Source organism: Vanrija albida (assembly GCF_041260175.1).
Source record: "Vanrija albida strain AlHP1 chromosome Unknown contig_1, whole genome shotgun sequence".
In the NCBI taxonomy this organism is placed as follows: domain Eukaryota; kingdom Fungi; phylum Basidiomycota; class Tremellomycetes; order Trichosporonales; family Trichosporonaceae; genus Vanrija; species Vanrija albida.
In genome coordinates this window covers 326,029-345,029 of record NW_027191420.1, presented here as the reverse complement: position 1 = coordinate 345,029, position 19,001 = coordinate 326,029, and the positions used below count along the sequence as shown (strand labels likewise).

Genomic DNA, 19,001 nt, shown 5'->3' with positions numbered 1-19,001 from the left:
AGACTGACTTTTGAGGCGTCACAAAGGTCTACCGGTTTACCATGCACCGCAGGCGCCTCGTCGCGTCGCCTGTCGCTGTGCCGTACCTCTTGGTTGGTTGAGGCAGAGTACGACGCCGCCATCGGCCGGCCCGATATCATCCCCCTCGTACATACGCGCCGTCACACCTGCGGGAGTGTGTTTTGCGGAAACAAGTGGAGCCCGCGCCCAAGGTAACACAACATCGTATGCAGTAACGAGTGTGCATGACAAAGAGTAGGACAAATGAAAACACGACACTACGATACGTGTATGGTTACACCCACAGTACCGATGGAAACACCATCCTTATGGCACACCAGGAAGCTCTAGAGTCTGTTCGGGACGGCCAATTCGCGCCAGCAAAGTCACCGCACACACTGGCGTCGTCACAAGTGACGGCGCTCAATGTAACAGTGAATCACCTGCACTTGGTGGCAGAGTCTAAGCAGCGCCAACAACCTTGACGCCGGCACGCGCGTCAAGGGCAACGCCAAGCGCGCGCACCCACTCGACCGCGTCCGCAGTCTCCTTCGAGACCTTTGGCGCCTCACCGGCAGTGATACCGGCAAGCGTCGAGAGCATGCGCTCGATCTCGGGCTTGAGGGCCTTGGCGACACGAGGTCCCCACTCCTCGGCAGGTCCAAAGCCAGACAGAACCTGGCGGTCGTACTCGGCCTTGGTCCAGCCCCAGATCTCGCCAGCCTCGCGGATGCGGAGGGTGGAGGCGTCCTTCTCGCTGACGTGGTTGACGTGCGAGAGAGCAACGTTGGTGCGGCGGATGATTGCGCCGAAGAGCGAGACCGACGGCAGGTCCTCGAGGGCGTCGTCGAGCTTCTCATCCTCGTCGTTGTCAATGTCGTCGCGGAGGCGGATGACAGAGGCGAGGGTGCGCTCAGCGCCGTTGGGTCCGTGGAGAGCAGCCGAGCTGATGGCGGCCGACTCGAGAGCCTCAATGGCCTCGGAGAGGGCCTCGCGAGCAATGTGCTCGGCCTCCTGGTCGCTGCTGTCGACGGCGGTCGGCGCGGCCGTTGGCGGCTGCACGAGGCCGACAACGAGGCGCTTGACCAGACCCTCAAACGACAGCAGAGCGTGGGTGACAGGGTCGTGGGCAGGGCCACGAGGAGGAGACGGGGCGCGCGAGGCCGAGCGCGACGGAAGGATGGAGAGCTGGGTAATCTTGGCCAGCGAGGGCGAAGGGGCAACGGTTGGGCGGCCCTCCTTGTCCTTGACGTCGACGAGCGCCTTGGCGATGTGGGTGGGGCTGGGCGTGCGGCTGAGGGGTGCGCAAGGCTCATTCTCGCCAATGAGGCGCATGCCCTTCCACACAACCGAGACGACAACCTTGGCCACCCAACCCTCACCGTCGTGCTCGCATGGCTTGGCGACAGTCTCAAAGACCTTGCGAGCGCCATCGACACGGCTGGCAAACTGCTGCAGGCAGCATGGAACCGTCAGGGAGCGGGGGTGGCCGCCACCAGAGGGCTCCTTGGTGAGGCGCGAGCCGCCGGGCATGCTCAGAGTCTTGGTGACGGGGACGTCGGCCAGGGGGATCGTAGCGGGGCCGGCAGGCGACTTGTGGGCCACGCCGTCGGTGCGCGTCAGGCTGGCCTCGAGGTCAAGCTTGACAGCAAGCAGGATGGGGCGCACAACCTTGCTGACAATGAAGTCGAGCTTGTCCATGCTTGGGCGAAGCGTGTCCTCGACAAAGCGAGGGTAGGCAGTCGTCTCGAGCATCTGCTCGAGCTTCTCGCACGTCTCCCATGCCGTGTGCGCAATGGAAACGGCAAACAGCTGGGTGGGGTTGAGGGGCGTGATGGTCGAGGTCAGGTTGAACGCGGCCGCCCACTGGGCGTCCGACAGCGCAGGCAAAAGCAGCGAGTCGAGACGGTTGATGTAGATGGCGAGCGAGCGGACCACGGTGCGAAGAACAGCGCGCAGGAGGTACGTGTCGGCCGGAGGCGGAGGAAGCTCCTTTGCGATGCCCTCGCCAATGGTCCAGCCAGCACCCTTGCGGGCGCCCTTCTTGGCCTTGAAGTCGATGCCTGCGCACGACTTGTTGACCGTGTCGGCGAGGCGGAGGCCAATGGCGTCCATGTAGCCGCCCTGGGGAGTCTCGGGGCCGTTGCCGGGAAGTCCAACGACAGAGTTGCGAGGGGTGGCGGGGCGCGAACCAGTAGGGCTGTTGCTCTTCTTAGCAGGGGGAGCCATGCCGGGGGCGGCAGGAGTGGCGGCACGAGACGCAGGGACCGGAGGGGGACCCAGCGGCTGCACGGCTGCCGAACCGGAAACAGCAACGCTTGACTGAACCGGCGTGGCAGGGCGAACCTGCTTGTTGATGAGCGGAAGGGAGCGAATGGCGTTCATCTTGAGCGATCAGTGTGTTGCTAGGTACCGATCGGGTAAGTTTTGTGAGATTTGGAGGGGCTTGATAGAGTGTTTGTGTGTGTTTTGTTGGAGGTTTTCGAGAGTGGAGCGGAGTGGACCAGAGAATCCCGTGTGCGGCGGGAGACTGGCGGAGGGAGGGCGTGCGGCGGGGGGTGTATTATCCCATTCGTTGACTATCGTCGTCGAGGAAGAAGTGACAGGGAGCTGCGACTAGCAGCTGGCGGCGCGCGCGTGTGTTGACTTGCAGACAGCCAAGTTAGGGTGGCTTCTCACCGCTGGCGAGGAGCGTGTAGATCAGGGGAGGGAGGCGGAGCTGGGACGATCCGGCAGAGTGGCTGTGTGTGTGCATGGTTTGTGTTCGAGTCGAAAGCGGTGGGGGAAGGAGTGGAGAGTAGGCCGGGAGCGACAGTGGCGGCGGCGGCGGGAATCATGGGAAGGCGACGAGTGCGGGAGGGGAACAAGGAACGTGCTTGTCAGTGACGGCTTCCTTCAACTTTTTTTTTGCGCTGTCCATGTCTTCGCTGCATGGGCGAGCGAGGAGACGAGGAACAGGGCCCTAGTGGACTCACCGGACGTCCAATTTCAGATTGTGTTGACCACTACAAGGAAGCTTAAACTTCTTCATGGATTGAAGGCCGGGGTGGGACGGCAAGGGCTGGGGAGGGGTTGTTGGGGTGTTGCGAGCGAGGGGTGTTCGCTTGCGACTAGATGCTCGGCGCTGTTTGTGCGTCGGGCTGTGGGTGGTGCAATAAAGGGAGCAACGGGGGTAGCAAAGAGTGCTGAAGCAGTCGAGTTGGAGTTGTTGAAGATCAAGAAGTGGAAGATGTGAGAGACTGACTTGGTTGTTGCCGTCGCCCGTCGTTGTGGGGAGTGAAAAATGGCGCCACTTGATTGGCCCAGCCGTCACGGGTAACGAGAATTTTGCTCCCGTCTGCAACGGCACACGACCCAAATCCAAGCCAATTAGCAACAAGTCGGCCGTTTTCATATGGATTTTTCGCGCATTCCAGCGACGACGACTGTAATGAGCAATAGGAAAAACGACGAATGCGACTAAATCGCGCAGATGGGATGGAGCAGGCAGGCAGGCGTCATTGCATCGGATCAACGTAGACTGGGGTGTTGACTGACTGGGCTCGAGCTGGGCCAGCCCAGGCTCGGATCGCAATGACGATGCAGGCGGGCGTTGTCTGTGCATGCTCGAGCGGTGGCGTCGGCGCGGCGCCCACCAACGTGCATGAGGAGCCGGCGGGTACGGTTTGCCGGACGCAGCCTCGCTCGCTCGCACCTCTGCCCGCCCCCGCCCGCCGCTCGGAGCGTGCCGACTCGAGCCCGAGCCCGCGCCGACGGCCGGCCCCCGCCGCTGCCCCCGCCGCCGCTCGGACCCGGCGCTGGCGAGTCATGTCGCGGCGATAGTGGCCGGCCCTGCTGCGCCAGGGCTTGGCGGGTGCGAGCGGGGCAGGGTGGCGGGCGGTGCATGCGATGGAGGGAGGGTGGCGGGGACGGACGATGCATGTTCGAGTTGTTGGGTGGCAAACTTTTCGCCACTAAGGAATGTGGGGAAGACGTCATGAGCGAGGAGACGCGAGCACGAGCAAGACGAGTACGGCAGCGACGAGCGGGTGCACCCAACGCCTGGCACAGCCCACCGTCACTCGCTACGTACTCGCTCACGCATGCACGCACGCACTCACGCACACACACACGCTGTCTCACTCGGCGTGCAAAGCTGCAGTGACATCGGATTGTGCAAGCGCCGTGCTGTGCACGACACGGCCGGCGGCGTTGGTCAGCTGTGGAGGTCGCCGCCGCCATCAGCTGATGCGAGGCCGAGGCCGGCAGCTTAGCGATCTCGGTAGTCACTCTGAATGGCATTGCAGGGGGGCTGCAGCCGCCGCCGCCGCCCACCGCAGCAGTGACGGTCACGGTGGAGCTTGGCGGAGTGCGTTGCCGCGGTCGCGATCACGACAGTCACTCGCCCGTCGGCCGACTCGTGGAGCTCGCCGCCTGGCTGCATAGCATAGCCGCGAGCTCTGTGCCGTGGCGGTGCCACGGCACGGCTCGTCGTCCTCGTCGTTGAATGCATGGCGGTGGAGAGCGGCGCCGGGTGCCAAGACGGCCGGCTGGTAGGCGGCGCCAGGCACAGCGGCGTCACGGCTGCTGTTGCCGATCGCCACATTGTCGCCACCCATTCTCTGCTGCTCGCCACCCATTCGGCCCGCCTCGACCCGCCCCCAGGCGTGTTTGAGCAGATTATGCGTTTGAGCAGTGTTTGAGAGGCGAGCTCGCTTGCAGGTGAGGCGTGGCTAGCCACCCGCCTGCTTGTTCGGAGAAGAAGTGACGCCCATGGTGATCTCCCGTGCGGGAGCGTCGAACGGCCGTCACAGTCTTGTGTCGACGAGATCTGATCTGAGCAGCTGCGACGCACGCACGCACGCTGCTACGCAGTAGAATTCTGCGAGTCCTGAGAGAATACTGCACCGTACGGCGGGGTCTGGGCGAATCCTGCTGCCTGGCAGGCCGTCGGAGGTGCCAAACGAGCGGTAACAGTCACGGCGCGACCAATTACCCTCCCGTCACTGGGTGTGCCCTGCGCGGGAATGCTGCCCACGCCCTATCGCGACGTAAAGTTCAGAGGGTGACTACACGCCCAGGCAAGTAGACAGGCATACATGCGTTGCAGTGCCGGCGAAAGCGGCCTGAAACGCGCTCACCGACCTCGGCCCGTCCAATGCGCCGGGGAAGCGTAGGATGGGAGAGTGGAGCATTAGATCTCTCGCGGCGACACGAAACGCTGCCCCTCGTCGTGAGGCATGCCACATGTATGCCCGACGAGCGGTGGCTGGCTGTCGCGGCCGGCCGTCGTCGGGCACTGCAGTGTAGAGTTCGTCGTCGTCGACGTGACTGATTTCGCTCGCGGCGGTGACGTGCCTCCGATCGCCCCACCCCGCCAGATGTGCGACGCCGGTCACATGCTGCGTTGGCACGTTCACGCTCACGTTGCGGCATCAGCCAGCCGGCGGGTGCGTGCAGCTGCGTCGCGGCCAGCTGCATCGATACCAGGCCCGACACCTACCGGTGACGGCCGAGCACGCGAGTTGGCACCGACGCAGATCACATGGCGACGGCGGCCTAGGCGCCGGGAATACCAGATCGCTACAGGATTCTACAAGATTCTCGACAAGATTCTCCCTCGAGTGCCAGTATTCTCCTGCGCCAGTGCCAAAACTTACGGCGCGTAAGACTCCCAGAACGGGCTGGGCGCAGAATTCTACACGGCGCCACCAGCAGTGAGACTCAGCTGGCGCCCGCCTAGTGGCGCGTCGCGTCCGTCGCGAGCGCGCAGCCGAGGCTGCCGCCGTGGGGGCAGGCAGAGATAAGCACGGCCGCCGCGTGCCACGGAGAGGTAGTGCACGTGGCGTACGAGCCGCGCGCGCCGAGTGAGCGAGGCGGGTGGTAGCAGCCCCGGCGCACCGCACACGCGCCCCGCCCCCCGCCGCGTCCGCGCCCGCGTCCATCGAACAGCTCGCCGACCCAGCGCTCGACTCTTCGCCGCTCGACTCTGCACCGCACTCGCAGCAACCCCCCCCCCCCCCTCGCCCCGATCGCAGCGGACAAGATAATGACACTTATCGCCCTTAGCCACAAGTAGCTGGCGGGGGTGGGGCCGGCGGCCGGCGGGTGGGCGGGCCGGTGACGCCGAGCGACACGACACGCAACGCCGCACCGGCTGACGCGCGGCGCACATACAGCCGACCGAGGGCCGACAGGCCAGCCCACAGCCGCGGAGTTTTGCGAGTTTTGGTGGGCTGGCGCGGGCTGGTGCTGGCGCCTTGTTGCGCCAGCTTGCGGATGTTTCACTCGGCGCGCCGTGTTCTGGGCACCGAACATGGTGGGCTGGGCCACGGGGCACGTCGCGCCGGCGTCGCTGCCGCGGTGACTCGCGCCATGACTCACCGGGCCAGGGCGGTGATCGACCACGAGCGACGGACCACTTATGCCACCTACCCCGCATGCCGATCCTCGCTCGTGTTTCAGTGACATGGCGCCGGGCCGGGCCGCCGCGCGCCGACACAGATTGCGCGTTTGTCGCGTCGATGGCGACGGCGACGGTGACGGCGGCCGCTGCTCGTCGACGGGCAATTGCTCGAGGTTAGCGGCGCGCGCGGCGGCTGCTGCTATCGAGACCAGCGGCTCCACGCCGGTGGCTGCGATCGATCGGTGGCGGTGTGGCGGCCGTGAGCTTAGCGGTAGTGAGCAGTTAGTAGCCCGGGTATGTAAACCACACCCACAACACGACCTTGGCATCAGTCGTCGCCTGCCACTCTGCCGACGCTCAACGCCACTCACCCCTACTAACATACAGGTGGTCTGATAGACACGATGGTACAGAGAAGGCGGATTATAAACCAGGAGTAGTAGAATTAGATGTGGAGAGAGCTCAGTAGCCGTGGTAGCGGGCTGGGACCCGGCTTGGGCGGGAGCGGCGGCGGCGGCGAGTCTGGCGCCTCCGAGTCCGCTGGGACGGCCGACGACTCGCGCCGCAGCAAGGTCGAGCTGGGGCGCGACGGCGATATGGGGCGCAACGAGAAGGTTTCACCTTCACTGGGCACGCGTCAGGGTGGGTTGTGCGCAGCTGCTCACAACATGGTGTCAGAGGTCGCGTCCGACGGTGTCTTTTGCAGCTCGAGTCGCTTGAGTTGCTTTTCGACCCAGCGGACGTGTGACCTGGAGGATGGGTTAGGTGGGCGTCCTCGCAGCTGCCTTCTCCCCCCGTCCATCTACCCCGCGACACTTACCTCACCCGCACGTTGGCCACATACACGCCCTGCACGATCCCATCCCCCCCAATAAACACAGTCTTGCGCTCCGGGAGCGACCCAAAAAACACCTTGACGCCGTACACCTTGTTGACGAGCCGGTTCGTGTCCGACACAATGGGGTACCGCAGCCCGTACTTGTCCTGGAACGTTGTTTGGTTCTCGATCGGGTCTGGGGGAGGGTTAGTGGCTAGGCGGAACAGAAACGGTGCCACGCGGTGCCGGGCGTCGCAACTGCCGACAACAGGGTCGGCGCGCGTCGCAACCGCATGGGCGTATGCATGCTTGCAGCAAGCTGCAGCAAGCTGCAGTAAGCCTGCAGGGTAGGTCGCAGCGGCAGCTGGGGCTCGAGGCACCCTTCGGCGGGCGAGAGCTCGTCGGCGCCGGCGCGAGTGGGGCGAACAAGCAGTAGCGCGGGGCAGGTACACCTGCGGCCGCCAAGTGGCTCTGAGCTGAGCGCTCGCTCGCACCAGCGACAGCGAGGGCAACGGTGCCCAGGCCACCACCCCAGTCATCAACAGGCCCCAACGGACAGCGAGCGTAGAGGACGACCCGCCCTGCCCTGCCCGGCACACCACCCCACCCCCATCCACCCCACCACCCCACCCCACACTCACCCCGACTGATGCCAATGACCTCGAGGTCTGGATGCCGCAGGAACACGTCGCGCTTCTCCTGCGCGTCCCGGAACGCGCACGCCTCGAGGGTACAGTGGATTGTCATTGCCTTTGGGAACTGGGTGTGTGAGTGGGGGGTCAGCGCTGGTGTCTCGCCGACGGGTGCCGGCGGCGACGGCGACGGCGACATACGAAGAAGATGGCGATGGGCTGCGGTGTCAGCATTAGTTATCGGCGGCGAGGAGCACCTGCAGTCCGCTGCGACGTCCTTCCCCGCCTTCCTCGTTGCTCGGTGGCTCGCTGCGCCCCGAGATGGTGGGTCGAACCCACACCCCGCAGCGCCGGGCAGCGAGACGCCACCCGCCCGCCAACGACGCCGAGGTGGCCACCGCCGACCCCTTCCTCCGGGCTCAACCCACCTTCTTCCCAATCGGCGGGGAATACAACTCCCCAGTGCCAGCAGACGGCAGCTTGAAGCTCGGCGCGCGCTGCCCCACCAGCGGGTCCTCCATGCCCAGGAGGTGCTGGATGGCGTGGGCCGCCATGGTGCGGGGGGCTGGGTCGATGTCGAGAGGCGGAGAGGAGTGAGAGCGACGAGGTGCAGGGGAGGAGTGCAGGTGATGTGACCGATGCTTGGCCCAGCGAGGAGATAGCGCGACCAGAGATGTTGCCTAGGCACCGGACCAGCGGGCGGGGGGTGGAGTGATCCGATCTGCGCGGGCGGGCGGCGTCGTGAGTCGCCTCCTGGGATCAGTATGGCGAGGTGATGGCCTGCTGCTTGCGGTCGGTGTAGCGTTGATGAGAAAGCAACGACGACAGCAACAACAACGTGCATTTCGTTACTCGCCAAGGCTCTACCCCCGGCATGACATCGCGCCCATCCAGCTCGTCCCTCGGCTCGGTCAGTATCACGCGGCGGGCGTTGCTTGAGCCGAGCGTCAAAGGCGAGCGAGGGTGGGTGGGGGAGCGGGGGGAGGGAGGGCAAGCGAGAGAGATTGCGAGCGGTGACTGCTGCTGCTGCCGCGGGCCATTCCAGCGCGGGATGACTGCCTCTGCAGGGCTATTGCGCTGGAGAGATCGAGCCAGCCCGCGGAGCATTCTTTTAGCGGCTTGTGGAGCGAGCCAGCCAGCCAGCCAGCCAGCGAGCGACCTCGACGAGCTGCTCGCGGCAGAGGGCAGCAGCGCCGAGAAAACAAACAGGAGCAATCACAGGAGTCGTGTTTTGGACTTTGACCGCTCAGCCCGCCGCCGCCAGTCGCTCGGTCCGAGGGCCGCAAGCCCTTACAGGCACGGCCTCTCTCTACCGCGCGCGGCCTCGGAAACCCCGTCTTGTCCCCCCCCCCCCCTCCGGTCTCGGAGCCAGTATGCATGCAGCGTACCACAAATCGGCGTGGCTACTAGAGATGATAATGACTGGGTGGCGTTCCGTGGCCCATGCAGGCCCTCATCACGGGAGACGCCTCCGGCCATAGAGGGGCGGAATGTCGTTTCGAGGAGACAGCTGGCTTGGGTAGCCGCCGCTGTGTACACCTCGACGAGCCGCTGCTCTCGTCGAGCCGCTGTTACACCTCGACGACATCCATCTCGTCGTCGGCGGCCGACTTCTTGGAGACAATCTCGTCCAAGCGGTCCTCCTTGCTGTCGGCGCCCTCGTCACCCTGCAGCAGGCCGACCAAGCGCTCAATCGCGTCCTTGATCTGCTGGTCCGTCTCGACCTTGTGCGCCTCACGCACGACCTGGTACGTTCCTCGCTTCCGCAACGCCTCACGGCCAGTGTGCGCTAGTGTACTGTCAGCGGAAAGCACTCGGTGGGGACTCCTCGGACCTACTTGTGGACAGCAGCAAGAGAATCTCGACACACATCATGCGCAGGACAGGGTCGCGCTCGCGCGTCTTCTCAGGCGGCAGGAACTGCAGAGTCTCCGGCAGCAGCTCCATGTCGTCGGCATCGTACTCTTCGGGGCCCATCAGAGGACCGAGCACCCACGGCAAGACGTCCACGCCCTTGACGCTGCGGGAGGGGTCCGAGGGGAGCCTCACGCGTTCGTCTGGGAAGAGTCAGACAGAGCAGCGGGTTAATGGCAGTTGAAGACAACCCACCTTCCGTAGCCAGCAGCCATGGGTGGCAGGCGCGGTCCATCGCGCAGTTCTTGATGGTGCCCAGGGTTCCACCACGCCTGATAGTGTCCGGGAACTCGGAGTAGACCACAATCTTGGAGAGCAGCGGCTCCTCGTCGTCCGACGGTGTCTCCTCCTTGGAGGGTGCGGGGAACGTAGGCTGGGGCGTGAGGAGGATACCGCGAGTGGCGGGGACCTGTGTCTGTCAGCACTGACCCATGACGCCGCCCTCACCATTGAAATGTTGGCAAACACGGACGCGAGGAAGTGGCAGTCGCCCTTGCGCTTGCCCTTTCCCTCCTTGACACCCTCGCTGGCGCCATCTTCGAACGCCTGGACGAGCGCGCGAACGGCCTCCACCTGCCGTTCAGGCTCCTGCCCGGCCTCCTTGTTGGGAGGCACGAAAGCGGGGTCACGGTAGTCGGGGTGGATAGTCGACGAGGCGCTCGCACAGGCCGGGAAGTAGTACGGGGGGAAGTGCTTCGACAGAGGCAGGGCAACGATCGGAACGGTGAGGTGCGCGATGGTCGGCACAATTGCGGGGTGGGACGAGAGGTTGGAGAGCAGCATGGATGTGAGCGGGGAGAGGGGGGAGGTCGTGTTCTGGGTCGCGGGTCAGCTCGCTCATGCATCATGCCTCATGCCAGCCCCACCCACCGCAGTGTACGACACGAGCCACACCAAAAACTCGTCGCTGGCCAGGTGCCTCGCGACGCTCAGGTTGTCGCTGAGGTTGATGAGGGCCGACAGCGCATCGTGCGCAATGGCCGCCTGGTCACGGCACAGGTCGGCGAGGTCGTGCAGCGCCTTGACCTTGGCCGCGTCAGCCTCGTGCTCGGCCTTGCGCTTCTGGGTCTGGAGTCCGCCGCCGTCGGCGGTAGTCGTCTCGCCGGCGAGGGGGGCAAACGACGAGGGGATGAAGATGTGACGCTGGGGGTCGTTCTTGGCCGTGTGGCCAACGAGGTTCTGGAGAGCGATCTGGCGCGCGGCCGGGTTGGGTGACGCCAGAAACTCGAACAGCTCTGTGAGGCTCGCCATTGTGTGGGACGTCGTTCTGTGCAGTGACAGAGGGGAAGAGTGAGATGGAGAAATGTTGGTGAGTCAGACGGTGTGATGGAGACTTCGAGAGTGTCCAGACATTTGGAGGTTTGTTTCCCACGGTGGATTCCTAGAGTTGAGCGGCGTAACAATCATCATGGCCGTTGAAACGACTGCAGGTTTGGAGAAACAATACACTCTCCCACTCTCATTCTCTCGACACAGTTCGGCATTGCTTGCATCGTCTCGACAACGGAGACGGCCATACGGTTCCAGACGCTTCTACGAGTGTGACAAACAGCAAGCCAGCAGCAAGAGCGGACGAGAGAGCTGCCTCTCGCCGACCCAACACCGCCTTCCTTCTCGAGCGACCCGCCTCCCCATCCCCCTCGCCTCCCGCCCCACCACGATGAACTCGTTCCGGCCAGTGCAGCGGGACATGGAGCTCGTGTCTCCCCCACCCGACTCGGTGTCCAAGATCTCGTTCTCGCCCACACAGGACATCCTCGCCGTTGCCAGCTGGGACAAGAATGTTGGTGTGTCGTCTGCAACTACGCTGATCCCCTAGGTCTACCTGTACAACGTCAACAGCGCGGGGCAGTCGGAGCCCAAGGCTAGTTACGCACACGAGGCGCCTGTTCTCGATCTCTCGTGGAACAAGGTGCGTCAATCATCCAAGCGATGGCTGACCTTTCCAGAGCGGCTCGCATCTGTTCTCATCGGGGTGCGACAACGCCGTCTACATGTACGACGTGACGACGGGCCAGAAGCAGCAGGTCGCCGGCCACGATGCGCCGGTCAAGTGTGTCGAGTCTGTCGAGGTCAACGGCTCGTCGATTCTCATCACCGCCGGCTGGGACAAGGCGCTGAAGGTGGGTGGTGTCGACGAGTAGTGGGCTGACGCTGCAGTACTGGGACACGCGGCAGCCGCAACCCATCAACGTGCTCCAGCTGAGCGATCGTGCGTACGCCATGGACGCGACGGACAAGATTGCCGTGGTGGGAACAGCCGACAGACAGATCCACATCTACGACCTCAACAACCCGTTCCAGCGCTACCGTAACGTCGAGTCGCCGCTCAAGTGGCAAACGCGCGTTATTTCGTGCTTCCCCGCAGCTGTCGGCGGAGACGGCTACGCTGTCGGGTCTATCGAGGGCCGTGTCGGCATCCAGTACGCGCACCAGGTTGACGAGAAGTAGGTTTGCCGTCTGCATCGTGAGGCTGACAATGTCCAGGAAGAACTTCTCGTTCAAGTGCCACCGTACCGAGATCCCAACGGGCAGCATGGGTCCTCCAGCTGTCTCGGGCTCGCAGAATGTCTTTGCCATCAACACGATCACGTTCCACAAGATCCAGGGCACGTTCTGTACCGGCGGCGGCGACGGCTCGCTCACCTTCTGGGACGGCATGGCCCGGACAAAGCTCAAGGGTGGGTGGCATCCCGTCGGGTTTTATACTGACAAGCGCAGCCTTCAGTGCCAAGGAGCTCGGCAACGGCGACCCCGACGCGCGGCCAACACCGCAGTGGGGCGTGCCCATCGTCTCGTCGTCGTTCAACCACAACTGCGAAATCCTCGCGTACGCCTTCTCGTACGACTGGTCAAAGGGCCACCAGGGCGTGCCCCCCGCCGGCTCGAACCCAACCAAGATCATGCTCCATTCGGTCAAGCTCGACGAGGTCAGCAAAAAGAAGAAGTAGGGGGAGCGGGCGTAGGCGAGGCTGCCAGAGCAGACTTTTGTAGCGCGTCTCGGCCGGAGTGGTGCGTGCTGCGAGATGCGGTGGGCCACTTGATGGCCAGATGCTATTTGATAGCCAGATGCATATGATATGTAGAGTGCGGTGCGGGGTGAGGGCGGGAAACGATTGGCAAGCTCCAACACAGCCCGTGGCAAAACACCCACACCCTCAATACTTCTTCACAGATGCATCCACTAGATGTCTATTGTACAGTACGGGCGAGGCCTGGTGGCCAGCCGCTGGCGGTGTGGGGAAACAGCGTGTTTTGTCTAAGGAGGGGACGAGGTGGGAGGGGGATGTGGCTAGCTAGCTATCACGCCGTTTACAGCAGGAGGGCCGAGGCACCAACGACGACGCCAAAGACGGTCGCGACAGCAGCAGCGGCGCTAGCGCCAGCGCCGACGTTGACGGTGCGGCGGCCGGCGTTGTCCTTCTTGCCGGTCTTTGTGGCCTCAGCGGCGGAGACACCGCTCGTCTGGGCAGCCGAGGTGAGGTTGTTCTGGACGAGGAAGGTGGGCGTCTTGGCCATGAGGGGCTCGTACTTTGCCGAAGGCACGGACGAGTCGTCGACGCCGTTCCAGCACCACGTGTTGAAGCACTCGGCGCACTCGGCCGTGCGGTTGGCAGCAGTGTAGCCGAACGAGCGGTCGGTGAGCGCGCACGCGAGGCACTTGGGCCAGGTGGGGACGGTGCCGTTAAGGGTGAGGGCGCGCATCGTCGACTCCATCTGGGCGAGGGCCGTCGCGTTCTCGTAGGCGAGGGTGAAGGTCGACGAGTTGGAGTAGAACGACCACGGGTAGTTGGGCACGTAGATGACGATGGGCGTGTCCGTGTTGTTGCAGCCGAAGAAGACGGGGCGCTGGTTCAGGCCGCCGTTGACGAAGCCGTTGGTGCTGGGCACGGGGGGCATGCGGATACCGGCGTTCTGTCCGGCGGCGCGGTTGTACGTCGTCCAGAGCGACGATCCGTTGGGCCACGAGTAGTCGGTGTCGGCCGAGTTGTCGAACGCGAGGATGGCGTCGACGTTGCGCGCGGGCATGAGGAGCGGCTCGAGGGGCACGTTCTGGTTGGTCTCGCCGCCGTCAACGAGCTCGAGGTACTGGTCGTTGGCGTTGGGGTTGATGAAGTTGGGGCTGGTGTAGTTTGCGAAGGGGTTGGGGATCTGCGAAATGTCGTTCTTGTCCTTGGAGATGTCGCCGAGAATGGACGAGATGAGGCCGCCGCCGCTCGTGTCGTTGCTCTTGCCGAGCTGCACAATGGCATAGTTGAAGAGGGTCGACGAGGTGCCCATGGCAAACGAGAGCTGGTCGTAGCCGTTCCAGCACGAGCTCGTGTTGGCCGGAGCGCCATTGTTGGCCGCCGTGCCCATGTACTGCACGGGGGTGAAGTATCCCGGCGTCTTCTGGCCGTCGAGGCCGATGGCCCACGAGCCAAACTCGAAGGGGTTGAACTCGAAGTAGGTGGCGTTCTCGATGATGATGGACGTGTTGATCTTGCGCTGGGCGGCAATGATGATGGGGATGGGGAGCTGGGCGTTCTGCGTCTGCAGCGCAGGGACGGCGTTGGGGAGCTCGTCAATGGTGAGGTTGGGGCCGGGGATCTGGCCGAGGCGGTACTTGGGCGGGAGGAGGTGCTCGCCGAGCGCGAGGGCCCAGTAGTCTGTAATCTGGGTGGGGAAGCCGAGCGCCTTCTTCGCGTTGACCTCGGTCAGGAGCTGCGAGTAGAACTTGACCTTGCCGTCGGCCGGCGCGACGAGGTTGGACTCGAGGTTCCATACGTTGGTGACGAGGTCGGTGGGGAGCGGGCCGCCGTTTGCGACGAAGCTGCCGGTCGCCCAGGAGCCGCCCGACAGGCCGGCCATGTACGAGACGGCGTCGATCCAGCCGCCGACGCCCGAGTTCTTGGCCTCGTCCGACTGGTTCATAGTGGCCATGGTCATGCCGAGGCCGTTACTGCGACGATATCAGCGAGGCACGGGGGCGACGACGCCTGTGGGGGGGCGCTGGGTCGTGGGACCAAACAACAACCCACGCCAAGCCCACCCCGACGGGGCGACGCAGCAAACTCACATCATCGCACGGTATCCGCCGCCCGAGAGCGCGAGGCCGATGACGGGCGTGCGCGGCGGCGCTGGGAGCCCGGCCGCCGCCATCATGTTGTTGACGGCGGTGTTGATCTGCGCCGAGCGTTGGGCGAGGTACGCCTTCTCGCCGTCGCTGATGCCCTGTGCGTCAGTGAATGCTATTTTCTGCTTCGACGCACCCCTGCAGCCTCGCGCACGAGCTTGAGGTCGGCGGGGCAGGCGACCTGCCACGGCTGGAAGGTCGGCTTTGTGTCTGCGCGGCGGTCGAGGCCAGCCGGCTCGGGGTGGGCGGCGAGCGCGGCGTCGACCTCGGCAGCGAGGGCGGCCTGCGCCTCTTCGCGAATGTCGGCGCGGGCGGGGGAGAGGAGGGCCGCGGCCGCGACGGCGGCGGCGAGGAACTTCATTGTTGTGCTAGTGGTCGCTTGGTCGCGTGAGTGGGCTTTGAAGAAGCCGAGGAATGGGGAATGGGACGAGGGATGGGGCAAAGGGCGCGCGCTGTTTGTTTAAAGAGGGGCGGGGTGGGTCGACGTTGTCGTTTGCGCTGTCGTCGCCGATGCGAGGCGGGCGGTGAATGAGAAGTAGAGAAGGTGGGCGAGTGCGAGGTGGACAGTGGTGTCGAGATGAGATCCAAGTCGGTGCAAGATGTGTGGGCCGAGCGCCGCGGTTAATAAAGAGACGACGCAATGTGCGGCACGGCTGGCACGGCACTCGTCGATGAACAAGGCACCGCAGCCACCACTCCCAAGCAATGCAGTGCAGGCACCTCTGCATGCATCGTCCGTCTCGTCCGTCGCCGCTGCTTGCTCGCTGCCGATGCCCGAAGCGAGAGAGGCAGAGTAAACAGTGACGAGTGTCACCTCGTCCCTTTGTTAGTTTTTTTCCTGGCCCTTGGCGCTGCCGCCGTCGCCGCTGCAGCGCCGCCGCCGCCACGCCGCCGGCGAGCGACGCCGACCGGCCGCCGAGAGCGCAGGAAGCCAGGCAGCCAGCCTGCCGCGCCACTCTGTTGCCGCCGGCCCCTTGTTTTCTCGGCACTGTCCCGCATCTTGCTCGGCATCGCGCTCTTTCCTTATGCTGTGCAAAGGTCGCTCCGAGCGCGGAAAGTGCAACAGGCGTGCATGCAGCGAACGCGGGCAACTCGGGGGCATGCATGGCACTGTGCGCTGCCACTGCCACAGCGACTACTCGTCTTCTCCCAGACGGACATAACGGACGACGACGAGGGCGACTCGGCGCCGACGACGACGCGCCACGCCCACGTAGCCACGGAATAAATAGCTACGGCGGACGGGCCCGCGGACAAGACGAGAAGCTACAACGATGCATGACGTGCATAGAGAGTGTCCTTGCAAGGTGCATGCGGCCGACAGCAGCATGCAAGGCCCGACGACGGACAGTGCCGGTTGCCCGTCGCGTTGCCCGCAGCACCTGGCGAGCGTTGGAATGTGCGCAGACGCCGTCGACGAACGGCCCCGCACCGCGCCGGGCCGGACTGTCGTGATCTCCGGCAGCATCGCCCCGCCTGCACCGCTTGCGCCGTGGCGCCGGCGCCAGTACGGTCTGGACATTGGCGTGGCGCGCAGCTCTCCTTGGCGGGTGGGGCCACCCGCTGTGGCCCACCATGGGCCGTGGGGATAGAGGACAAGTGTACAAGGTGTGCGGAGTCGGCCGCCTCGAGCGCAACCCGAGGGGGATACAGGCCAACTGAGCACGCCGCGGGCCAGCTTGCCAGGTAGGGGGAGATGGAACTCGTCCGCACTCGCCCTCGTCTCGCCTACAACAGCACGAGGTCGACCCCCGGGTCGTCCCTCACCGCCTCGCGGACGTGGTACGCTGCGTCCCCGGCATCACGGTGGGCGTGGACGCGGTCGAGAATCTGAGTCGGTCAGCAACGCGCGCACAGCTGCACCCACCCGCATCGCAATGTCTGAGTTGTCGCGGTCGCCAATGGGGCTGCGCGCGAGCGGGAGGAGGGCGCGGAGCGAGGCGCGGTGGGCGCCCTCGGCCGCGCAGCCCGTGATCACCAGGGGCCAGAGCCAGCCAGTGAGGTGCCCGAGATCGGCCGCAGCCTCGGTACACAGCTCGACGAAGCGTGCGACGTTGTCGCCGAGGTCGGTGCTCGTCGTCGCGAAGCCCTGCGCCTGCTGTGCGAGGAGGATGAGGATCGCCAGGCGCCATATCCGCTGAAGAGGTCAGGAGAGAAACCAACGCACACTCACAGCACCGTACTGCACTCTCCTCACGTCGGGCCGGGAGGCCAGCCGCGCCGGCCAGATAGCTTCCAGCTCGAGGCGCAGCGCCGCGACGTCGTGCTCGAGCTGCTCCCTCACGCTGAGCGGCTGGCCCTCGACCGCGCTGCTGCGGGACACGAGAGCGACCGCCCGCGCGAGGGGCAGCAGCAGGATACGCGGCATACCGAGCATGGTCTCGAAGAAGTCGGGCAGCGCTGGTACGATCTTCATCTGCAGCTCGCGCGCCTCGAGCGGCCAGGCCTCCTGGGGCGCCGAGATGAGGTGGGTCGGGAGGCTGCCGTCGATGAGGCTCGCGAGGACCGACAAAATCGCGTTAAAGTCGGCGCTGAGCATGAGCGCGAGCGGGCTGGCAAACCCGTTGGCGAGCCGCCGCTCGCCAGTATACCCCGTAATCGGGGGCGTCACGCCCAGCACCCAGCCCGGCCCGCCGCGCGCCATGCTCCAGTCGACGTTGACGCGCACCTGATCCCGCCACTTGCCCGGCACGCGCTCGAGCAGCTGGTTGAGGAAGAGCGTGACGCTCGCGCTCGCGAGCTTGCCCGTCGCCGGCACGGGGAGGTGCATCTTTGCGCGCACCTTGTGGAGGTACTCGTCGTGGAGGGAGGCTAGCCCGCTCGCCGGGGGCGGGGCGGCGCGCACCCCGCCGGCGGCGAAGAGCGCGATCGTCGAGCACACGAGCCGCGACTCGGGGTCCACGTCCAGGTCGTCAAAGTTGCGCCGGAGCACGAGCGCGTGGTACTGGATCATTTCGCGCGGCGCGAACTCGAACGCGCCGAGGAGCTGGGGTGAGCGCCGCTCACCGGGGCCGGTACTCACCTTGCCTATTAATGTGTCGGCAATGTCGGAGCGCGTGCCGTACGGCCTGGGGTCAGCTTGGTAGTAGCGGGCAACGAAACGTACTGGACCAGCTCGGCCGGGAGCTCGGACGCCAGCAGGCCAGCGACCATGCGGCCCCGGATCTGCGCCTGGTCCGCCTGGGAGAGGTACGGCGCGCGCGCTGCTGCGGGGTGGCGCGGCGCTTCGAGCAGCAGGACGGACGCAGGGGTCGAGGGCGCGGGCGAGTCGACAGTGTCGCCGGGGTAGGAGCACACTCTCCCCGGCCGGCGGGTGCAGTTGTGGCATTGCGGCTGGTGGTTAGCAAGTGTAGATGTTGGATTACTCACGCGCTCCTCGCCGCACTTGACCTTGCGCTTGCGGCAGAGAAAGCACCCGGTGAACGTCTTGGGGCGCTTGCGGGGGTCGCTTGGCGGCGAGGGCGAGCGTGCGCGCGTGCTCATGCTAGCGAGGTTATCGATGCAGAGTCGTTGTTATTGAAAAATAATGAGATGTCGAGGCGAGGTCGAGGATGAAGAGGAGCCGAGTCAGACCCGCCAGGCCCCACCGGACGAGGCCGAATGCCGGCCAAGGAGAGCGATTGGCGAGATTGACGGCCGACTTTGAACAAGTACAGTCGCCGGAGTCGCCGAACGACGTCTTTTTAAAGCACAGCAGCTCGCTTGCGCTGTATGCATCTTGGCAATATCCGAGTCTGGCCTTTACTCTACTATACGCGTGCGACTTTACTCGCTCGAGGGCGGCCTTTGTCTGATTTCAAGTTAACGAAGACCGGCGATCCGGCAGACGACCGGGAAAAAAACCTTGGATTGACGTGACGTTCCTGTGTTGTCATTGTCCATTCTGGACAGTGTCCCCTCATCTCATATCCCGAACCACCTCGTCTCTATCTCTTCACTCTGACAAGCCCTCTGCAGTCATCCCCTGTACCCTCGCTAACGCTGCACCCCGTCGCACCCCCCACCCCCGCCGACATGGTCCAAACTAACAAAGGCCCACTATCCCACCCTGAACATTCTAACCCCCTGCCCACATCGTCCGACGCCACCTAACCGCCGTTCGCAGCACACACGCCAAGACTCGCGCAAACCTCATCA

General features: G+C 64.7%; 6 protein-coding genes across 6 annotated transcripts; 1 reads left to right on the top strand and 5 right to left on the bottom strand.

The window, feature by feature from the left end:
- Window positions 1-462: 462 nt before the first annotated feature.
- On the bottom strand, window positions 463-2,385 carry Q8F55_000163 (uncharacterized protein; the record flags this gene model as incomplete). The annotated part of the gene is made up of 1 exon (XM_069348818.1): window positions 463-2,385. One exon carries the CDS (start codon window positions 2,383-2,385, stop codon window positions 463-465), a length of 1,923 nt encoding a protein of 640 aa, XP_069212362.1.
- A 4,445-nt stretch (window positions 2,386-6,830) lies between these two features.
- Window positions 6,831-8,388, bottom strand: Q8F55_000162 (uncharacterized protein; the record flags this gene model as incomplete). The annotated part of the gene is made up of 6 exons (XM_069348817.1): window positions 6,831-7,011; window positions 7,051-7,134; window positions 7,206-7,398; window positions 7,844-7,961; window positions 8,036-8,053; window positions 8,263-8,388. The coding sequence occupies 6 exons, from the start codon at window positions 8,386-8,388 to the stop codon at window positions 6,831-6,833; spliced, it is 720 nt and encodes a 239-aa protein (XP_069212361.1).
- A 1,017-nt stretch (window positions 8,389-9,405) lies between these two features.
- Window positions 9,406-10,999, bottom strand: HGH1 (the record flags this gene model as incomplete). Its single annotated transcript, XM_069348816.1, has 5 exons — window positions 9,406-9,623; window positions 9,673-9,891; window positions 9,944-10,157; window positions 10,196-10,564; window positions 10,619-10,999. 5 exons carry the CDS (start codon window positions 10,997-10,999, stop codon window positions 9,406-9,408), a joined length of 1,401 nt encoding a protein of 466 aa, XP_069212360.1.
- A 409-nt stretch (window positions 11,000-11,408) lies between these two features.
- On the top strand, window positions 11,409-12,699 carry GLE2 (RNA export factor gle2; the record flags this gene model as incomplete). Its single annotated transcript, XM_069348815.1, has 6 exons — window positions 11,409-11,531; window positions 11,568-11,660; window positions 11,698-11,871; window positions 11,909-12,195; window positions 12,236-12,429; window positions 12,470-12,699. 6 exons carry the CDS (start codon window positions 11,409-11,411, stop codon window positions 12,697-12,699), a joined length of 1,101 nt encoding a protein of 366 aa, XP_069212359.1.
- Window positions 12,700-13,060: 361 nt separating this feature from the next.
- Window positions 13,061-15,225, bottom strand: Q8F55_000159 (uncharacterized protein; the record flags this gene model as incomplete). Its single annotated transcript, XM_069348814.1, has 3 exons — window positions 13,061-14,690; window positions 14,808-14,962; window positions 15,001-15,225. 3 exons carry the CDS (start codon window positions 15,223-15,225, stop codon window positions 13,061-13,063), a joined length of 2,010 nt encoding a protein of 669 aa, XP_069212358.1.
- A 1,367-nt stretch (window positions 15,226-16,592) lies between these two features.
- Window positions 16,593-18,347, bottom strand: Q8F55_000158 (uncharacterized protein; the record flags this gene model as incomplete). The annotated part of the gene is made up of 6 exons (XM_069348813.1): window positions 16,593-16,694; window positions 16,732-17,001; window positions 17,038-17,850; window positions 17,887-17,932; window positions 17,971-18,197; window positions 18,234-18,347. 6 exons carry the CDS (start codon window positions 18,345-18,347, stop codon window positions 16,593-16,595), a joined length of 1,572 nt encoding a protein of 523 aa, XP_069212357.1.
- Window positions 18,348-19,001: the final 654 nt, after the last annotated feature.